This window comes from Antennarius striatus, chromosome 21 (genome assembly GCF_040054535.1).
Source record: "Antennarius striatus isolate MH-2024 chromosome 21, ASM4005453v1, whole genome shotgun sequence".
Classification (NCBI taxonomy): Eukaryota; Metazoa; Chordata; class Actinopteri; order Lophiiformes; family Antennariidae; genus Antennarius; species Antennarius striatus.
This window is the reverse complement of record NC_090796.1, coordinates 6,251,009-6,264,273: the sequence shown is the minus strand read 5'-3', so window position 1 is coordinate 6,264,273 and position 13,265 is coordinate 6,251,009. Positions and strand designations below refer to the sequence as shown.

At 43.0% G+C, this 13,265-nt stretch overlaps 1 protein-coding gene across 1 annotated transcript in view; it reads right to left on the bottom strand.

Moving 5' to 3' along the window:
• Window positions 1-6,348: 6,348 nt before the first annotated feature.
• The window catches only part of shisa9a (shisa family member 9a), a 42,572-nt gene continuing 35,655 nt past the window's right edge, over window positions 6,349-13,265 (bottom strand). The window contains exon 4 of the mRNA XM_068306068.1: window positions 6,349-7,279. Within this exon, the coding sequence (XP_068162169.1) occupies window positions 6,453-7,279 (827 nt within the window). The 3' untranslated portion in view covers window positions 6,349-6,452. The remainder of the gene's footprint in view (window positions 7,280-13,265) is intronic.

The window sequence follows — 13,265 nt, the reverse complement described above, 5'->3', positions numbered from 1 at the left end:
TCGTAAACGTAGCTGACGTGAACCCTTTTGATCATATAGTGATATATTGATTTTTTTTCGCGCTGCACTTCATAGGCTGCAGGTACAACGCTATCAAGTCCAGCGAACGGCAACGATAAAAAAGAGAGGAGGAATCTTGTTAAAAATGTAACTCATGTTTTAAGCCCTTAAGTGTCGTCCCCGGTCCCTCCGTAGCTCTGCGCTCCCACTCCAGAGGATCTACTGCATTTAATCTCGAGTGAATGAAGGAATAAAAGACTTTCTTCCCTACCCCCCCCCCCCCAACAGCAAATGAATATTTACAGACTGCTGCGTCCAAAGTGACGTGGACGTGCTTCACAACTTGAGTGGAAAGCAGACAAACAGACGCATGACGGAGGAAAAGGGATAATTGGTGCTGGAGTCTGCTGAGCCGCTGCGCTAATGATCAATACGAGTCTATACGTCTGCAACAATACTGTAATAGCACGGAGTCACCGGATGGAGGAATGTGTGTGTCGGTGTGTGTGTTTGTGTGTGTGTGAGCCAACAGTCATCTCCGATTCACAGCTTTCCAAATGGAGCTGTGCGCGCTCACATGCCACGCACCGCGAACACTTCGCAAAAATAAATTATTCAAAGTTTCTTTCCTATTAGGTGAAGACATTAAGTCCCCCCCCCCCACCCACACACACATTCGGGTTCATGTGGTTACAGACCTCAGAGGGAACCACAGACGCCCCCTGGCCACGGGACTCAGTGCGCCTACCTGCGCGCCTTTTTTAGTGAGGACTCTGTTGTGGCTTCTCTGGCTTCTCTATTCAACGTGGGAGCGTGATTTCAGCACCGCTCCCTTTAATGGGGTTGTGTCTTTTTTGTGTTAATCGACCTCCATATCTCTCTTTCTCTCACGTATACCAAAAGAGACACCCCCTCCCCCCTTTAAACGTGCCTCTTAGTGAAGCTCATGAGGGCTGGTGGGAGTATAGGCTTTTGTATTTGTCAGTTTTGTGTTTACCAGCTCTTATCAATGTGTATTTTGTGAGTGGGTGAGTGAGTTTAGGTGTTGGCTTTCCAGTCGTGTTTAGAAACATTTCATTAAATTTGCGTGATGCCCTGCTTTTCTCTTGTGTCCTAGTTTTGGCACATTATGAAACTCTACCACGATGCAGGCCCACCGTCCACCTCGCACCTCAGTTGTAGCTCAACACACATTCGCATTTTTAAAATCAAGACTCAAACACATGGTTGTGGTTTGTGTGTCGTTACGACTCAGGTGACACAGCGCTACAAAAGGCCGGAGGGGATCAGATCCCAGGCGGCGCTTCATTGCTTCAAGGCCGATCAGAGATAATTGTTGCTTCGCTATCAGTTCATGCTGGTTAATTGTGGCTGTCTCCTTTCTGTCGAGTGAAAAGAATTGATTGTGTATCACAAGACACACATGACTGTCCATAGAGGAGGTCGGCAGTGACAAGGACAGTAAAGTTGGGGAAAAGGGTATAAAAAGCAGAAAAATATATATACTGTACATATGTTTAAAAAAACATGCTGTGTGACATTGATGAACTACACATAGCTCAGCCTTGTGTCACCAAGGAACCAGTACGTACTCCCTGATGGCAAAATCATTCAAAGCGGGGGAAAAAATTAAATCTCATTTCTATCTCGTTTCTATTGTGGTCCCACAAGTCAAAATATGGCAAATAAAAACAGGATATAATATCAGCTCATGTCACGAGGCCGAAGCATATCTCCAGCTGGCTTCATTCTTTCTTCTGCCTCCTTTGCTGAGCAAATTGCCGCTGAACCGCTGCACCCACTAACCTGGCTCTGATTCCTATAATTACTCCAATTGCACCCCACTCTTCATTAGACTTCCATTAAGACAGGAAGGGAAAATAAGAACAATAAAGAGCATTTGTGGCGGCCTGTGCACCTACAGGGCAATCAGGACATGAATGGTTCGGAGCTATGGGTTCACAATGAGTGGTCATCAATACATTGTTATAATTTGGCAGTTGAATGGTAGTAAGACACAAAGAGGTGATGAAGGACTCTGAACGGCAACAGGTCCATGAATGTGTCATTTACCAGCAGTGTAAAATGCACACAGAATGTCGGTCAGAAGCTCTCGGGGCTCCTGAAAGTTCCGTCTTTACTGATTATCTTGTTCTCAAGGGTCGAGCAACAATAGCTTAACTATGAGGGTTTCCTTTAACACTCCACATTCACATTGCCAAGCTCACAAATGTTGAGCTCAACACTCTAACCTTCCACAAGTTAATCAACTGATCATCAAAATAACATTTAAATAATGTGATTTCATGGTTAAATTCAAAATGAAATTCGGTAATTGGATTTTAGGTTTGCTATACTTGGAATAAGCAAAACCCATATAAGAAAAACAGGCTAAAAAAATAAAAAATTAAGCTCCAGCAAGCTCCATCAGTAGAAAATGCAAATACACAACAGACAAAGAACACAATATAATCTACTAATGATGAAACACTGGAATGAGAAAGAATAATGAGGTACGGTACAAACGGGTCAATGTTTTCTAAAAATGTCAGATCATGACATCACCTGCACTGACTTTAATTGAAAAAACAAACAAACCCAAAACAAAATAGAACTCTTCCTTCTTCTTCTTGCCAAAAATGAGAAGAACAAGACTTTTACAGGTGATGCTTTTTAAACTGAAGAACACTCTGTGTCTCCAGAGCTCCTCTGGCTTGGAGCCAGCAGACTACCTGCTTCCGTTTGTCTCTGCTGTGGCATTTTTTGTTTGACCGATTCGTCTGATGAAAAATGTCAGACATGACTGCTTCCCTGAACCCACCCATCTGTGGCCTTGACCCTATCAGCCACGGTGCAGCCAACACAACCAATGTCCCACTTTCTACGAGGTTTATTTTGGCTGTTAAGAGGGAGGATGGGTTTTGTTTACCGCTGCCTCGTCTGCTTACCGCCGTTCCACTGGCTGGTTTTTGCAGAGCCAAATGAGCAGCACGGAGTGGCAGGGAAAGTTCATATTTCCACATCTCCGCCTAGCTGGATTAAGTCAACTGGGTACGATAATGCGCATCCTGAGCAAACATTGACCTGCTTCTCAACTCTGACACATGCAAAAACCACCATGATCTCGAGTTTTCAAGAAAAGGAGGGAAGAAATACAGAGAAGAGAGGAAAAAATAGAAATGTGCAAAGAATTCTGATTGGCTGCTGATGGGTTTATGGGATAGCGAATACTTTTATACGATTTAGTTAGCGTGAATTTTGTCTTGCTCAGAGAAATAACATAAGCGATAGTTAGATTCACACACAGACACACAAAAAATAATAAAATGTGTGCATGGCTCAAGAGGACACACATTGGTACAAAACTACAGACTGAAATAGATTTTTTTGGTGTACAGAACCGACTCGATCACATATTTCCTGCTCAAAAAAAAATGTAAAAGGGGAAACAAATCATGCCTTTGAAGGTGGGGCTGAATATCTATTATTCACTGTCTCATCAAGACTGCACTCCACTATCACAGAAAAGATTAATCACATTTGTGTTTCTCCCAGGTATTTGTACTCTGAAAGTTTCTCCTTCAGACACAGAGGGAGAAAAGAAGAAAGGAAGGTGAAAATGTAAAGGAAACAATCAAGAGAGAAAGGTTATGTATATCTTTCTATATAAAAAGCTTGATATAATCAGTTATCGCTACAAAGGGCCATGATCTGGAGTTTCACAGTCTTTCATGTACAACAGGCGCAGTAACAGTGCTGTTTGTCTCCCTGCTGTGACGACGCCTGCTGCTCGGCACTGTGGGAGCAGAAGGAAAGCAGAGTCCACCCTGTAATGTTTGTCTGTGTATGTGAGTGTGCATGTGTTTGTTGCGGGTGTGGATGTGACACACTTTTAATGCATGTGACTGGTTAAATCCAATCCAATGTCATCAATTTGGTCTCACATTTACAGTAATGTGACTTTCCAGGCAGTTGGGGTTCCACAGCGTGAGGCGGGAATAATTCCTCCTTTAAGAGCCCCTTATCTGTCCTTTGTTTCATCTGGCTTTCAATGTAAAGCTTGTAATATCTGGACCCCCTTTAAACCTTGAATGCAACGTCTTTTTCTCACGACAGATTGTCATGTGCTCCTCTTCCTACATCTTCTTTTTTTTTTTTGCTTGATCTTTATCCCCAGATGCTGCGTCAATCTGTCTCCATTAGTGCGACGCACTACCTTATTTTGGTTGTGCTTCCGTTTTATTCAAACAGAAGTTTCCTCTCATCATCCATCCTCACTTTGTCTCGGGTGCATTCAAGGTTTATACGTCTTTACAGAAGGAGGTGCAGACAGCTCCTTAGATAACAAGGTCAAAGTGGTAACTCAGGCTGCATATACTAATAAGTTTCATGTCATTATCAACAAGCTCAGAGAAGCCCTTAGAAGATTTGGCCTATTTGTCAGACTTAAGGGTTTATTTTTATGTTTGACTCATGTAACCTAGATACTTTCTATTCTGCTACTCGTGTTTTTTTCTCAACTAGCACTTGAGCACAGAGAGTGATATAATCAAGACTTGTTTCCTGTGTTTTCAGTTATGAGCAAAATGTGGTACTGTGGTACATTTTCATTGTCATTTCTGAGGAGCTTGTTGTTTTAGTCAAACTCTAGAGAAATACAAATTGTGTCAGATGCTCTGTACAGTGATGTCCACTCAGTCAAACAAATTACCTATATAATTGCTCATTTGTCTAAGAGTATATACAGTAATTCCTCGCTTATTTGCAGCACACTTCCATGTATTGAAGGAACACTTTTCTCTAATACAAAAGTGCTTTAAACAGTCTCTAAGAGTATAGGAATTGGTAAATTACCGTAAATAATTAAGAAAATAGTTCGACACTATATCACAGAATTTTGTTTTTCATGGCTGGTCCTGGAATACATAAAGCGTGAGTAACGAGGGATTACTGTACATAAAACATATTTCTCATTAAATCCAGTCACATGTTTACATCTAATTTACTCAGTCAGGTATGTTTTATCAAAAGAAGTACTTCGACCTTTTGAACAGACTTCATAAATTTAAAAAACTTTCTCATCTTTTGAGCTGTCTTTAGACATAATTTTGTTATACAGCAATTGGTGGAAACTAGTCAAGCTGGATCCCCAGTTTTCCAGTCTTTATCCTAAGCTAAGCTAACTGACTGCTGGCAGTAGCTTCATATATGAAACGCAAACATCGATATTTTCATCAATCTTCTCTTTTAACTTTGGCATCGACCCTAAGCCAAACTGTCAAAATATTCCTTTAACTGTGTAAAAACAAATTTTCTTCTATTTATAAATGCTAAACTGTACCCTGTTAGCGAATGGATTAGATGGGTCGCTCTGACTTAGCTGCCATTTCATTATAACGTTTTCTTTTTGTCTCATAATTTGATGGTATAAATTGTTGTCAAAAACAGACTTCTAATCTTTTTGAAATGATAAAATAACAGCCATTCAGAGCTTATTTTTAAAGTTATTGGTATCACTCTTTAAAATCCCAGATTGGTCAAACCCTGGTGTGCGGTATTTCTACAGTGTTTGCTTCTGTGTGGATGAAAACATGTCTGCATGTGCATGACTGTGTGGATTAGTGTGTGGGAGCATCATCCTCCGAGGAGCCTCTGCTAGCTGCAGAATCATCCAGATGTTGCCTCTCTGCCTCCTTATCCTTCCTCTGGGCGAGCTGTCACCACACAGACAGGATCAGACCAGAACAATGCCGGTGTGACAGCATCCATTCTCCGTCCTGGAGCCTTGTGGGAAGGAAAGGAGCGACCTTCAGCTGCAGAGCTTATGAAGGCGCTTCTGAATAGCCACAATACAAAGCCCTGCATGTCTGCAGTCCAAAGCCTGGCGTCTTCATCATGTGAGTCTGTTTCAAAGCCCTCAGGAGATTTGAGACTGAATCATGAGGGAATGTTACTTCTTCCAAGACATTCCAGACTCAGTTCAGATTACAGTTTGTGGGTAAACTTGCTGTTATTCTTCCTTCTCACAATTGTTTTGCACTTTATACACAGTCCCTTATGTTGCTTCTCTCCTTGCTGACTAGTCTGTATATCCAGTCCATTTTATTGTAAGCTTTTTCCACATATATCATGTGTACTTTATTTGCACTGTAATTCCAAGGAAATATCAGCTGAGAAACACTCCAACGTTATCACAAGTGTACAGACACCACTTCTTGAAGATGCCACCGTCTTTTATGCCAACCTCTTGATGACAAGGGTGTGGTCGGTGATTTGATTGGTGAACTCTGTCTGTCGAACGAGGACCAGTCAAACAAAGTGCTATTGTCCCACCACACACACCAGTGTACCAGTCAACCACAGAAACACACACATAGATCTGCACCTTAGACCGACCCGGGAGTTGGTGTCTCATCTCAAGCCACATTCATCCTTTCTCTCCTCCTTCTCGCTCACACAGTCACCTCTGTCTTGCTGTTGGTCACAAAATAGGGCTGTGTGGGGAGGAAGTGTTGGCTGTGGCTGTGGGCTCTGGTGCTGTGGAGCTGGTTTGGCTCTAGAATGGTGCACTGTGGCCTCTTGTGCCCGTAGGTCTTCCTCCGGCCTACCGTCTCAGTCCCATCCCAGCCCTTGAGTCCCAGTCCCATTGCGTGCCCAGCCGCTATTGTGTTAGAACTGTATGCCAATGGGCGGCCCATTGTAGCCGAGCTGGAGCCAATGGCGGTCTCTGCGGCCCTGGACATGCCCAGGGAGGTGCCGCCTGGAATTGTACCCACCATGTGTGCCAGAGAGGTAGCCCCGAGTCCTGGCGGCTTGCTACTGTGGCTGTGAGGGTGAGCGCTGTGTGAACTGAGGCCAAATTGACCGTGGCTAGTTTTGAGTTTATGGCCGTTGGGTTTGATGCCTCCTCCGCCGGCTATGTGTCGCTCCGATGGGAGAGTGGAGACTGAGGATATGTTGGGAATTTCAGTGACATAGGTGGCAACTGGCTCAGGGGTCAGTGGGCCCAAGGAGGTCATAGGGGTCATGGTGGGCATCTGGGTGAGGGTGGTCATAGGCATCATCGAGGTCATCGAGGTCATCTGGTTGATGGTTGGGTTAATCGGACTGGAGGTCATCGGTTTAGAAGCAATGGGGTTGTTTGTCATTGGAGGGGTCACTGACGACATGTTGCCCATCGAGTGTCTGGAGTTGCCCATGGGCTGCAGGGGGAGTCCTCCTTTGGTCGGCAGCTCCACCATCAGCCGGCGCTTGTAGATGTCACCGTTGTACTTGGCGGCTGAAGAGGGAGAGAAAAGAACAGGAGCAAAATGATGATACTAATTGGACATGGAAGAGCTGCTAAAGAGCACAGTTGTAATTTTAAATGCTTGCATGTAAATTAATTTGCTTCCTCTGGTGTCAATTTAGCCGTTTACTCACAGTCGTATATGAAAAAGCAATATCCTCAGCTCCTCGTCAGCATCTCAGCAGATTGAAAAAACAGTTTGTGACTCATGAAATAAGACTTTCAGTGTGGTTCGCAGATCAGCAGCTAAGATGCATATGGGAGTACGCGCGCACACACACGCACACACACACACACACACACACACACACAGACACACACACACGCACGCACACATGCAGTCATTGTATTTTCACCTATTGTAACTGGGTTTAAGACTGCCGTGAACACATTTATGTGGAGGCCTACTAAATTTCTCCCTCTCAGTTTTTCTTCTCACTAACAAAACAACCTTATCTCATGTCTGTGTGTTGCAAAGGTAGAAAGAGAATGAATATTTTGTTTTGAGAACTGAAAGACTTCCACATCACAGGATGAGTTGTGTTGGTCATTTTTAAACCATCACGCTTTTTGAGATAAGGTTTTCATGAAGACTTTCTTGACCACTCTTTCTACACACAAAACTAAGAGGAACTAAGAATACTAAATCTCTTTTCTTTCTTCTCCTCATCCTCTCTTACTCAGACTTCCCTCTGTTAGATCATCAATCTTCCAGAAGCCTCTCTTTTTCCTGACTTGACACCTTTACATCCCGAGTGTCAGCCAGCACAAATGTGAGCCAGATTTCTTAGGAATTCTGAGGAACGACATTTCAGCAAATGTTGAGACAGTTCATTTTCAACTGATGCTGCAGCTTGTCTTTCCTTCCAGCAGGTGTTATCTAAATAATCTCCCATCAAATCAGTCATGTCATGCACAAACCCCCTCCCATACAGATAGAGCACAGACCTGCCCATCTAAGAAATTGGAACCTGGGGAAAAACGGAAAGAACTTTCGGTTTCATGCATGATTACAAGAAAAAACAAACTCCTCCTACAGTTAAATGTTTATTTTTTGGTCCATTCAGGGGATTTTTTTTTAGAAAGCAGGAAGACATCTATCCTCAATCCTAGTATTTAGTGTCTCTGCTCCAAAAGGACAAAACAGCCCACTGGCTTTGTAGAAACGGTTGCATTTTTCTGTGCTCCTAGTAATCACCTTGTGATTTCTATTTCTTCCTGTGTGAGTGTTGGACCAAAGGATTGCATGCAGGCATGACTGGAAAATGTGGTGTTGGGACTTGTATTCGTTTGGATGCTCCCGTGTACCATGACCTCCAGACATTTTGACACATGAAGATGAAGGCAAAGTGTTTTAACCTGTCAGCGTGTGTGTGTGTGTGTGTGTGTGTGTGTGTGTGTGTGTGTGTGTGTGTGTGTGTGTGTGTGTGCGTGTGTGCCTGTGTGCGTGTGTGTGATGTCAGCTGATAGACTGCTGTGGTCACATTCAGAGTGGTTGATTTTTATGAGGTAGTGGTGGCGGTTTGTTCACATTCTGATGTGCTGCTATTGGAACAGTACTACTCATCATAATATTTTATATCTGGTCTAAGTGACCAAGAGTAGATTTTACCTGAATTGCTTTATTTTATGCATTTTTAGACCCTGTTTGATCTGTACATGAAAACAAAACTCAACAACCATCTCAGTCCCATATTGGTACTTGATTTTAGTTTAAGTAGAGCTATCAGTGAATGCATCAGCTTTGATATAACTTATTATTTACCAATATATTTTCATTGAACTGGAATGATGGACTGAGATGACTGTATGTATTTGAAGCATGAAAATCATACTTTCTCAAATTAAATATTTTCTCAGGACCTAGTCTGGCTCTTGCTGCTACCTTCCAAATCCTACTTATCTATGTAAATCCATGCCTGCTCTTTGTGCAGTAACCCTGTATTTCCTTAGGAAGTTGAAGGGGGTATGTCTTGGTGTGGACCTCCTTCCATCTGCGTGGCGGAGTCCATCCTGACCACACGTTGTACCGTGTCATATGTTGGTTGCACTGTGGAAAAAGTCTGCACAAAGTGCAGTTTACCTCCCATCAAGGACATACACATTACCAGATGTAGGGCAAGAGCTACTTGCATCCTCACTGACCCCACCCACCCTGCACAGAGACTTTTCAACCCCCCACGCTCTGGGAGGAGACTGCACTGCATCTGGGCTAAACAAACACAGCTTCTACCTGGATGCAGTCAGAGTATTGAACTGCTCACGTTGCCTCATTCTCTTACCACATGTTACTGCTATTGCTTAGTGCAGTTGTATTCGCACTAATGACCATTTGGCTACATGTGGAATTTGAAATTAACATTTACTTTTTCTTTTGATCTAAATTTCTTTTTTCATTGTCCGTGTACCTTTACAGTTATTTTAGTTTTATTCTATTCTATTATACTTTTATACTATTCCATTGATTTTCTTTTTCTTAATTTATCTCTGCTATTTAAATACAAATTGAGGCCTAGGGAACAATTTTAACTCAAATCATGCATGTGGTCTGAATGATAGTAAAGTGCACTGATATAAGAAATCTTATATATTCTGTATTTTTGCCTCTATTCCTGTGTTCAGCCTTTCAGCGTTCAGGTTTAATGCGTCCCATTTCCTCCACACCCTGTCAGTTACTGTCAGCAGGAAGCAGTCCCTCTTCTCACTTTAAAATGTGACACTTTCTTCGGTCGAATCCATGTTCATAGCTGAGAAATTACTCTTTTGACTCTCACACTGCCATGTCCTTGAATATAAAGTTAACACACAGCTAGTTTGTGCCGATACTGTAACTATAAGTTTAGTTTAGTGCTCTGTGAGCAGGAAGAGAATCAAGGGAGCAGCCTTGTGAGGGCAAAGCAGAGGGTAAGGAGTAGTGTGGGAAAAGGGAGCGTGGGGGCAGCGTTTTACCTGCTGAGTCGCTGCTGGACCTCTCTTTGGGATCAAACTTGCTCAGGCGACAGATGTTCAGTCTGGCGATAGTCAGACATCCAGCGTCGCATGTGAGAGGAGTGGAAAACACCACGGTTCCACAGCGCACACTTTGGATGGCGCTGCCTGAGAAAGGCCAGCATCCCACAGAGACCGGTGCACATTATGCATCAGAGGAAGCTTCGCTGATGTCCTTTCATGCCAATTACATTCAAAACAACACTGGGGCTTGACCCTCATGTCATTCTCTGTTTCATTATCATGTAATCTTTTGTCAAGGTGAAAGATTTATTCATAAAGTACTGAATTAAAGCATTAATTTATTCCTGAGATAGTTTTAATCTTCTCTTTCCATGTGTGAACTTTCCTACTACTGTATGCTGACATGTCACCCAGGAACTTCCATCAGTCTGGGCTACAGCTGATAGCTTTAATTTCTTGATGATGCGAGGCTTTTCTCGCTCTGAAAAGTAAACTCTTTACAACTGAATTGTCGGATTCTTCCACACAGGGTGTGCGTAATAATCTGTCCCTGCTCTTTGTGGTCGATCGGCCATTATCTCTGCTGTAGAAATACGCTAATGTCAGACAAAAGGGATGAGCAATTGGCAATTTTCGCAGATAAAATGGGCTATTAGAGATGCGGGTACAAATAGCTAGAGCTTTGTTATAAAATGCTAGAAAAATGCGACATCGGTACGTGATGATCTCGCCATTTCAGTCCAGTCAGCCTCCAAAATATCTCAACAGTTTTCGATCCCTTGACGACTCCTCCAGCCCCACCATGACGCTGACGTTATTAGTTTTTAGCAAAATACAACCGCTGGGCAGAGCGGTGGGGCGGCGAACAGGCGTGAGTGTGAATATGAAATTGAATGCTTGTTTGTCTCCGTGCTAGGAGGATATCACACACTGAGATGAATGCTGTAATATTCCATATATCTATGCTCATAGATTTTTCCTCTTTTCTTCATTTCAAGTTCTGGAAAGGTTCGATTTGCAAAATATTCCTTCCTTTGACCTGTGTCTCGTCTGCATGTGTTACTTAAACAGCACCTTCCAGCATTCGAGCCACAATTCACTGCATTCAAACATTCATACAGTTTTAGGCATCACCTGTTCATTAGGAGCAATAAACATTCACACAAACAGTCATTCACCAATGGAACAGGCACTGAGAGCTACTGGGGTTCAGTGTCATCCCTTTACTAGCCAGTAGAAAGCATGACAGACTGGTACTATTCCAGATTCAAGAGTTACATGTGAGACATGGGATACGACTGGTCATTAATACATGTAGAAGTCTTCCTTCTCTTCCAGACGGAGCTACCAATCTGCATCCAGGGACCCTTGTTAGTTGGTTTCTGTCTTAGTTACAGCTGGAATTCAATAAAGTGACCTTATGCACAGGGGGACCATGGAGATGGATATTGATTGACAGAAATGCAGCTGGACGGTCGATCGCTGGGAACGTGGCAAAAGCAATTAAAGAAAAGTAAAAGAAAGTGATTGGGGCTGTTGGGAAAAAGGAGTTGATCTCAGACTCAGTTCTGTTTCTCAGGGGATCAAAAGGCCTCGAAACACCAGAGTGAAGCAGAAGAGGAAAGAGGGGAAGGGAAATTTATGTTGTTACAGATAAGTGGCGACTTCAAGAAGAGCCGCTGCTGGAGCTTCGGTTCTGTTTGTCGTCATTTGGACTCCCTTCGCATTTTCTCTCCCCACCTATTTTTCCACAGCTCTTGTGCGTTTCCCATCATTTGACTCACAATAACGGCAGTTTGCCTTCAGGAAATTCAAGGTTTCATTTCTGTATATCTCTGAAACAGGTTTCCAATCATTTCATAGGGGGGGAATCTTTGAATACCACTTGTGAAATGGAAATCTGTCAGTCAAGTGTGAGCCCATGGAGGGGGGGTGTGAAAGGAGAGAGGGGGGGGTTGTATTCAGTTTCAGAAATGGAATCAGATATGAGCCGCTTTAAGTGAAGATCGAGGTCAGCAGCAGCCCGGTGATATGAGCATGATAGGGGGGGGGGCACTTAGGGGGTGAAGAGAAGAAGGAGTAAATGGGAGGGGGAGACGGTTGAAGGAAAAAAAGGTGAGTGAAAATACGGAGGTGAGAGTGGGAGGTGGATGATAAAGGTGTCAATATGAAAGAAGGAAGAAGAGAAGATTGGAAGAGGTAGGATGGGGGGAGGGGAGAGGTAATGAAGAGGAAGAGGAGGAAGAAGATGAGCAGCGGAAAAATGAGTGAAGACAGAAAAGGTACGGGGAGGAAATGGGAGATGGTGGGGGGGAAAGTGTGTGGGAGAACTGGAGAAGGGAAGTTCTACACAAAGAGAGCGTGTTGCCGGGATGAGAAGAGCTGAAGAGGAGGGAGGAACAAATGTTGACAGAGATGTTTAACAAAATTATTGTAATTTCTATTTTGCTGCAAAGACCGGCTTCAGTCTTCACAAGGAGGGTGCCGTGCCAACTCAAATGTGCAAATTGCTTCGCTGTAATTGAACCAAACTGGTGGTTTTGACGATTTTATCCCATTACCTTGAGAAAATGCAGACTTTTGAGTTCTTCCCACCCACTTTTTTTTTTTTACATTCCAACATTATCACAGAGCCCACCAAAGCTTTTAAGATTGATTTTATCCCCTCCAGGCAGCTGCTGTTCAGTATATGTCAGTACATTATGAACACCAACCAGCAGAGACTTAACACTGAAACAGAATCGTAATCAACCAAAGTTAGTACGGGCTAGGGTTGGGTGTACTTTTTATTTATATATTTGGTTATTTGATTAATTAAACTTGGATTTTTTTTTTTAACTCATAATTTTTGATTGAAAGCTAATTCTTCTTTCAATCAGGAGAAAACAGGGTGGGGCCAGGTCATCGTTTCAGGCTCCAGCTCCAGTTCACACCATCTCCTTATTTTTTCAGTTTCCTGAAATGCCACCTGAATTACAACTGGTAGTTATTAAGCTAAACAGTCTTGATTAAGGTCGCTGTCAAA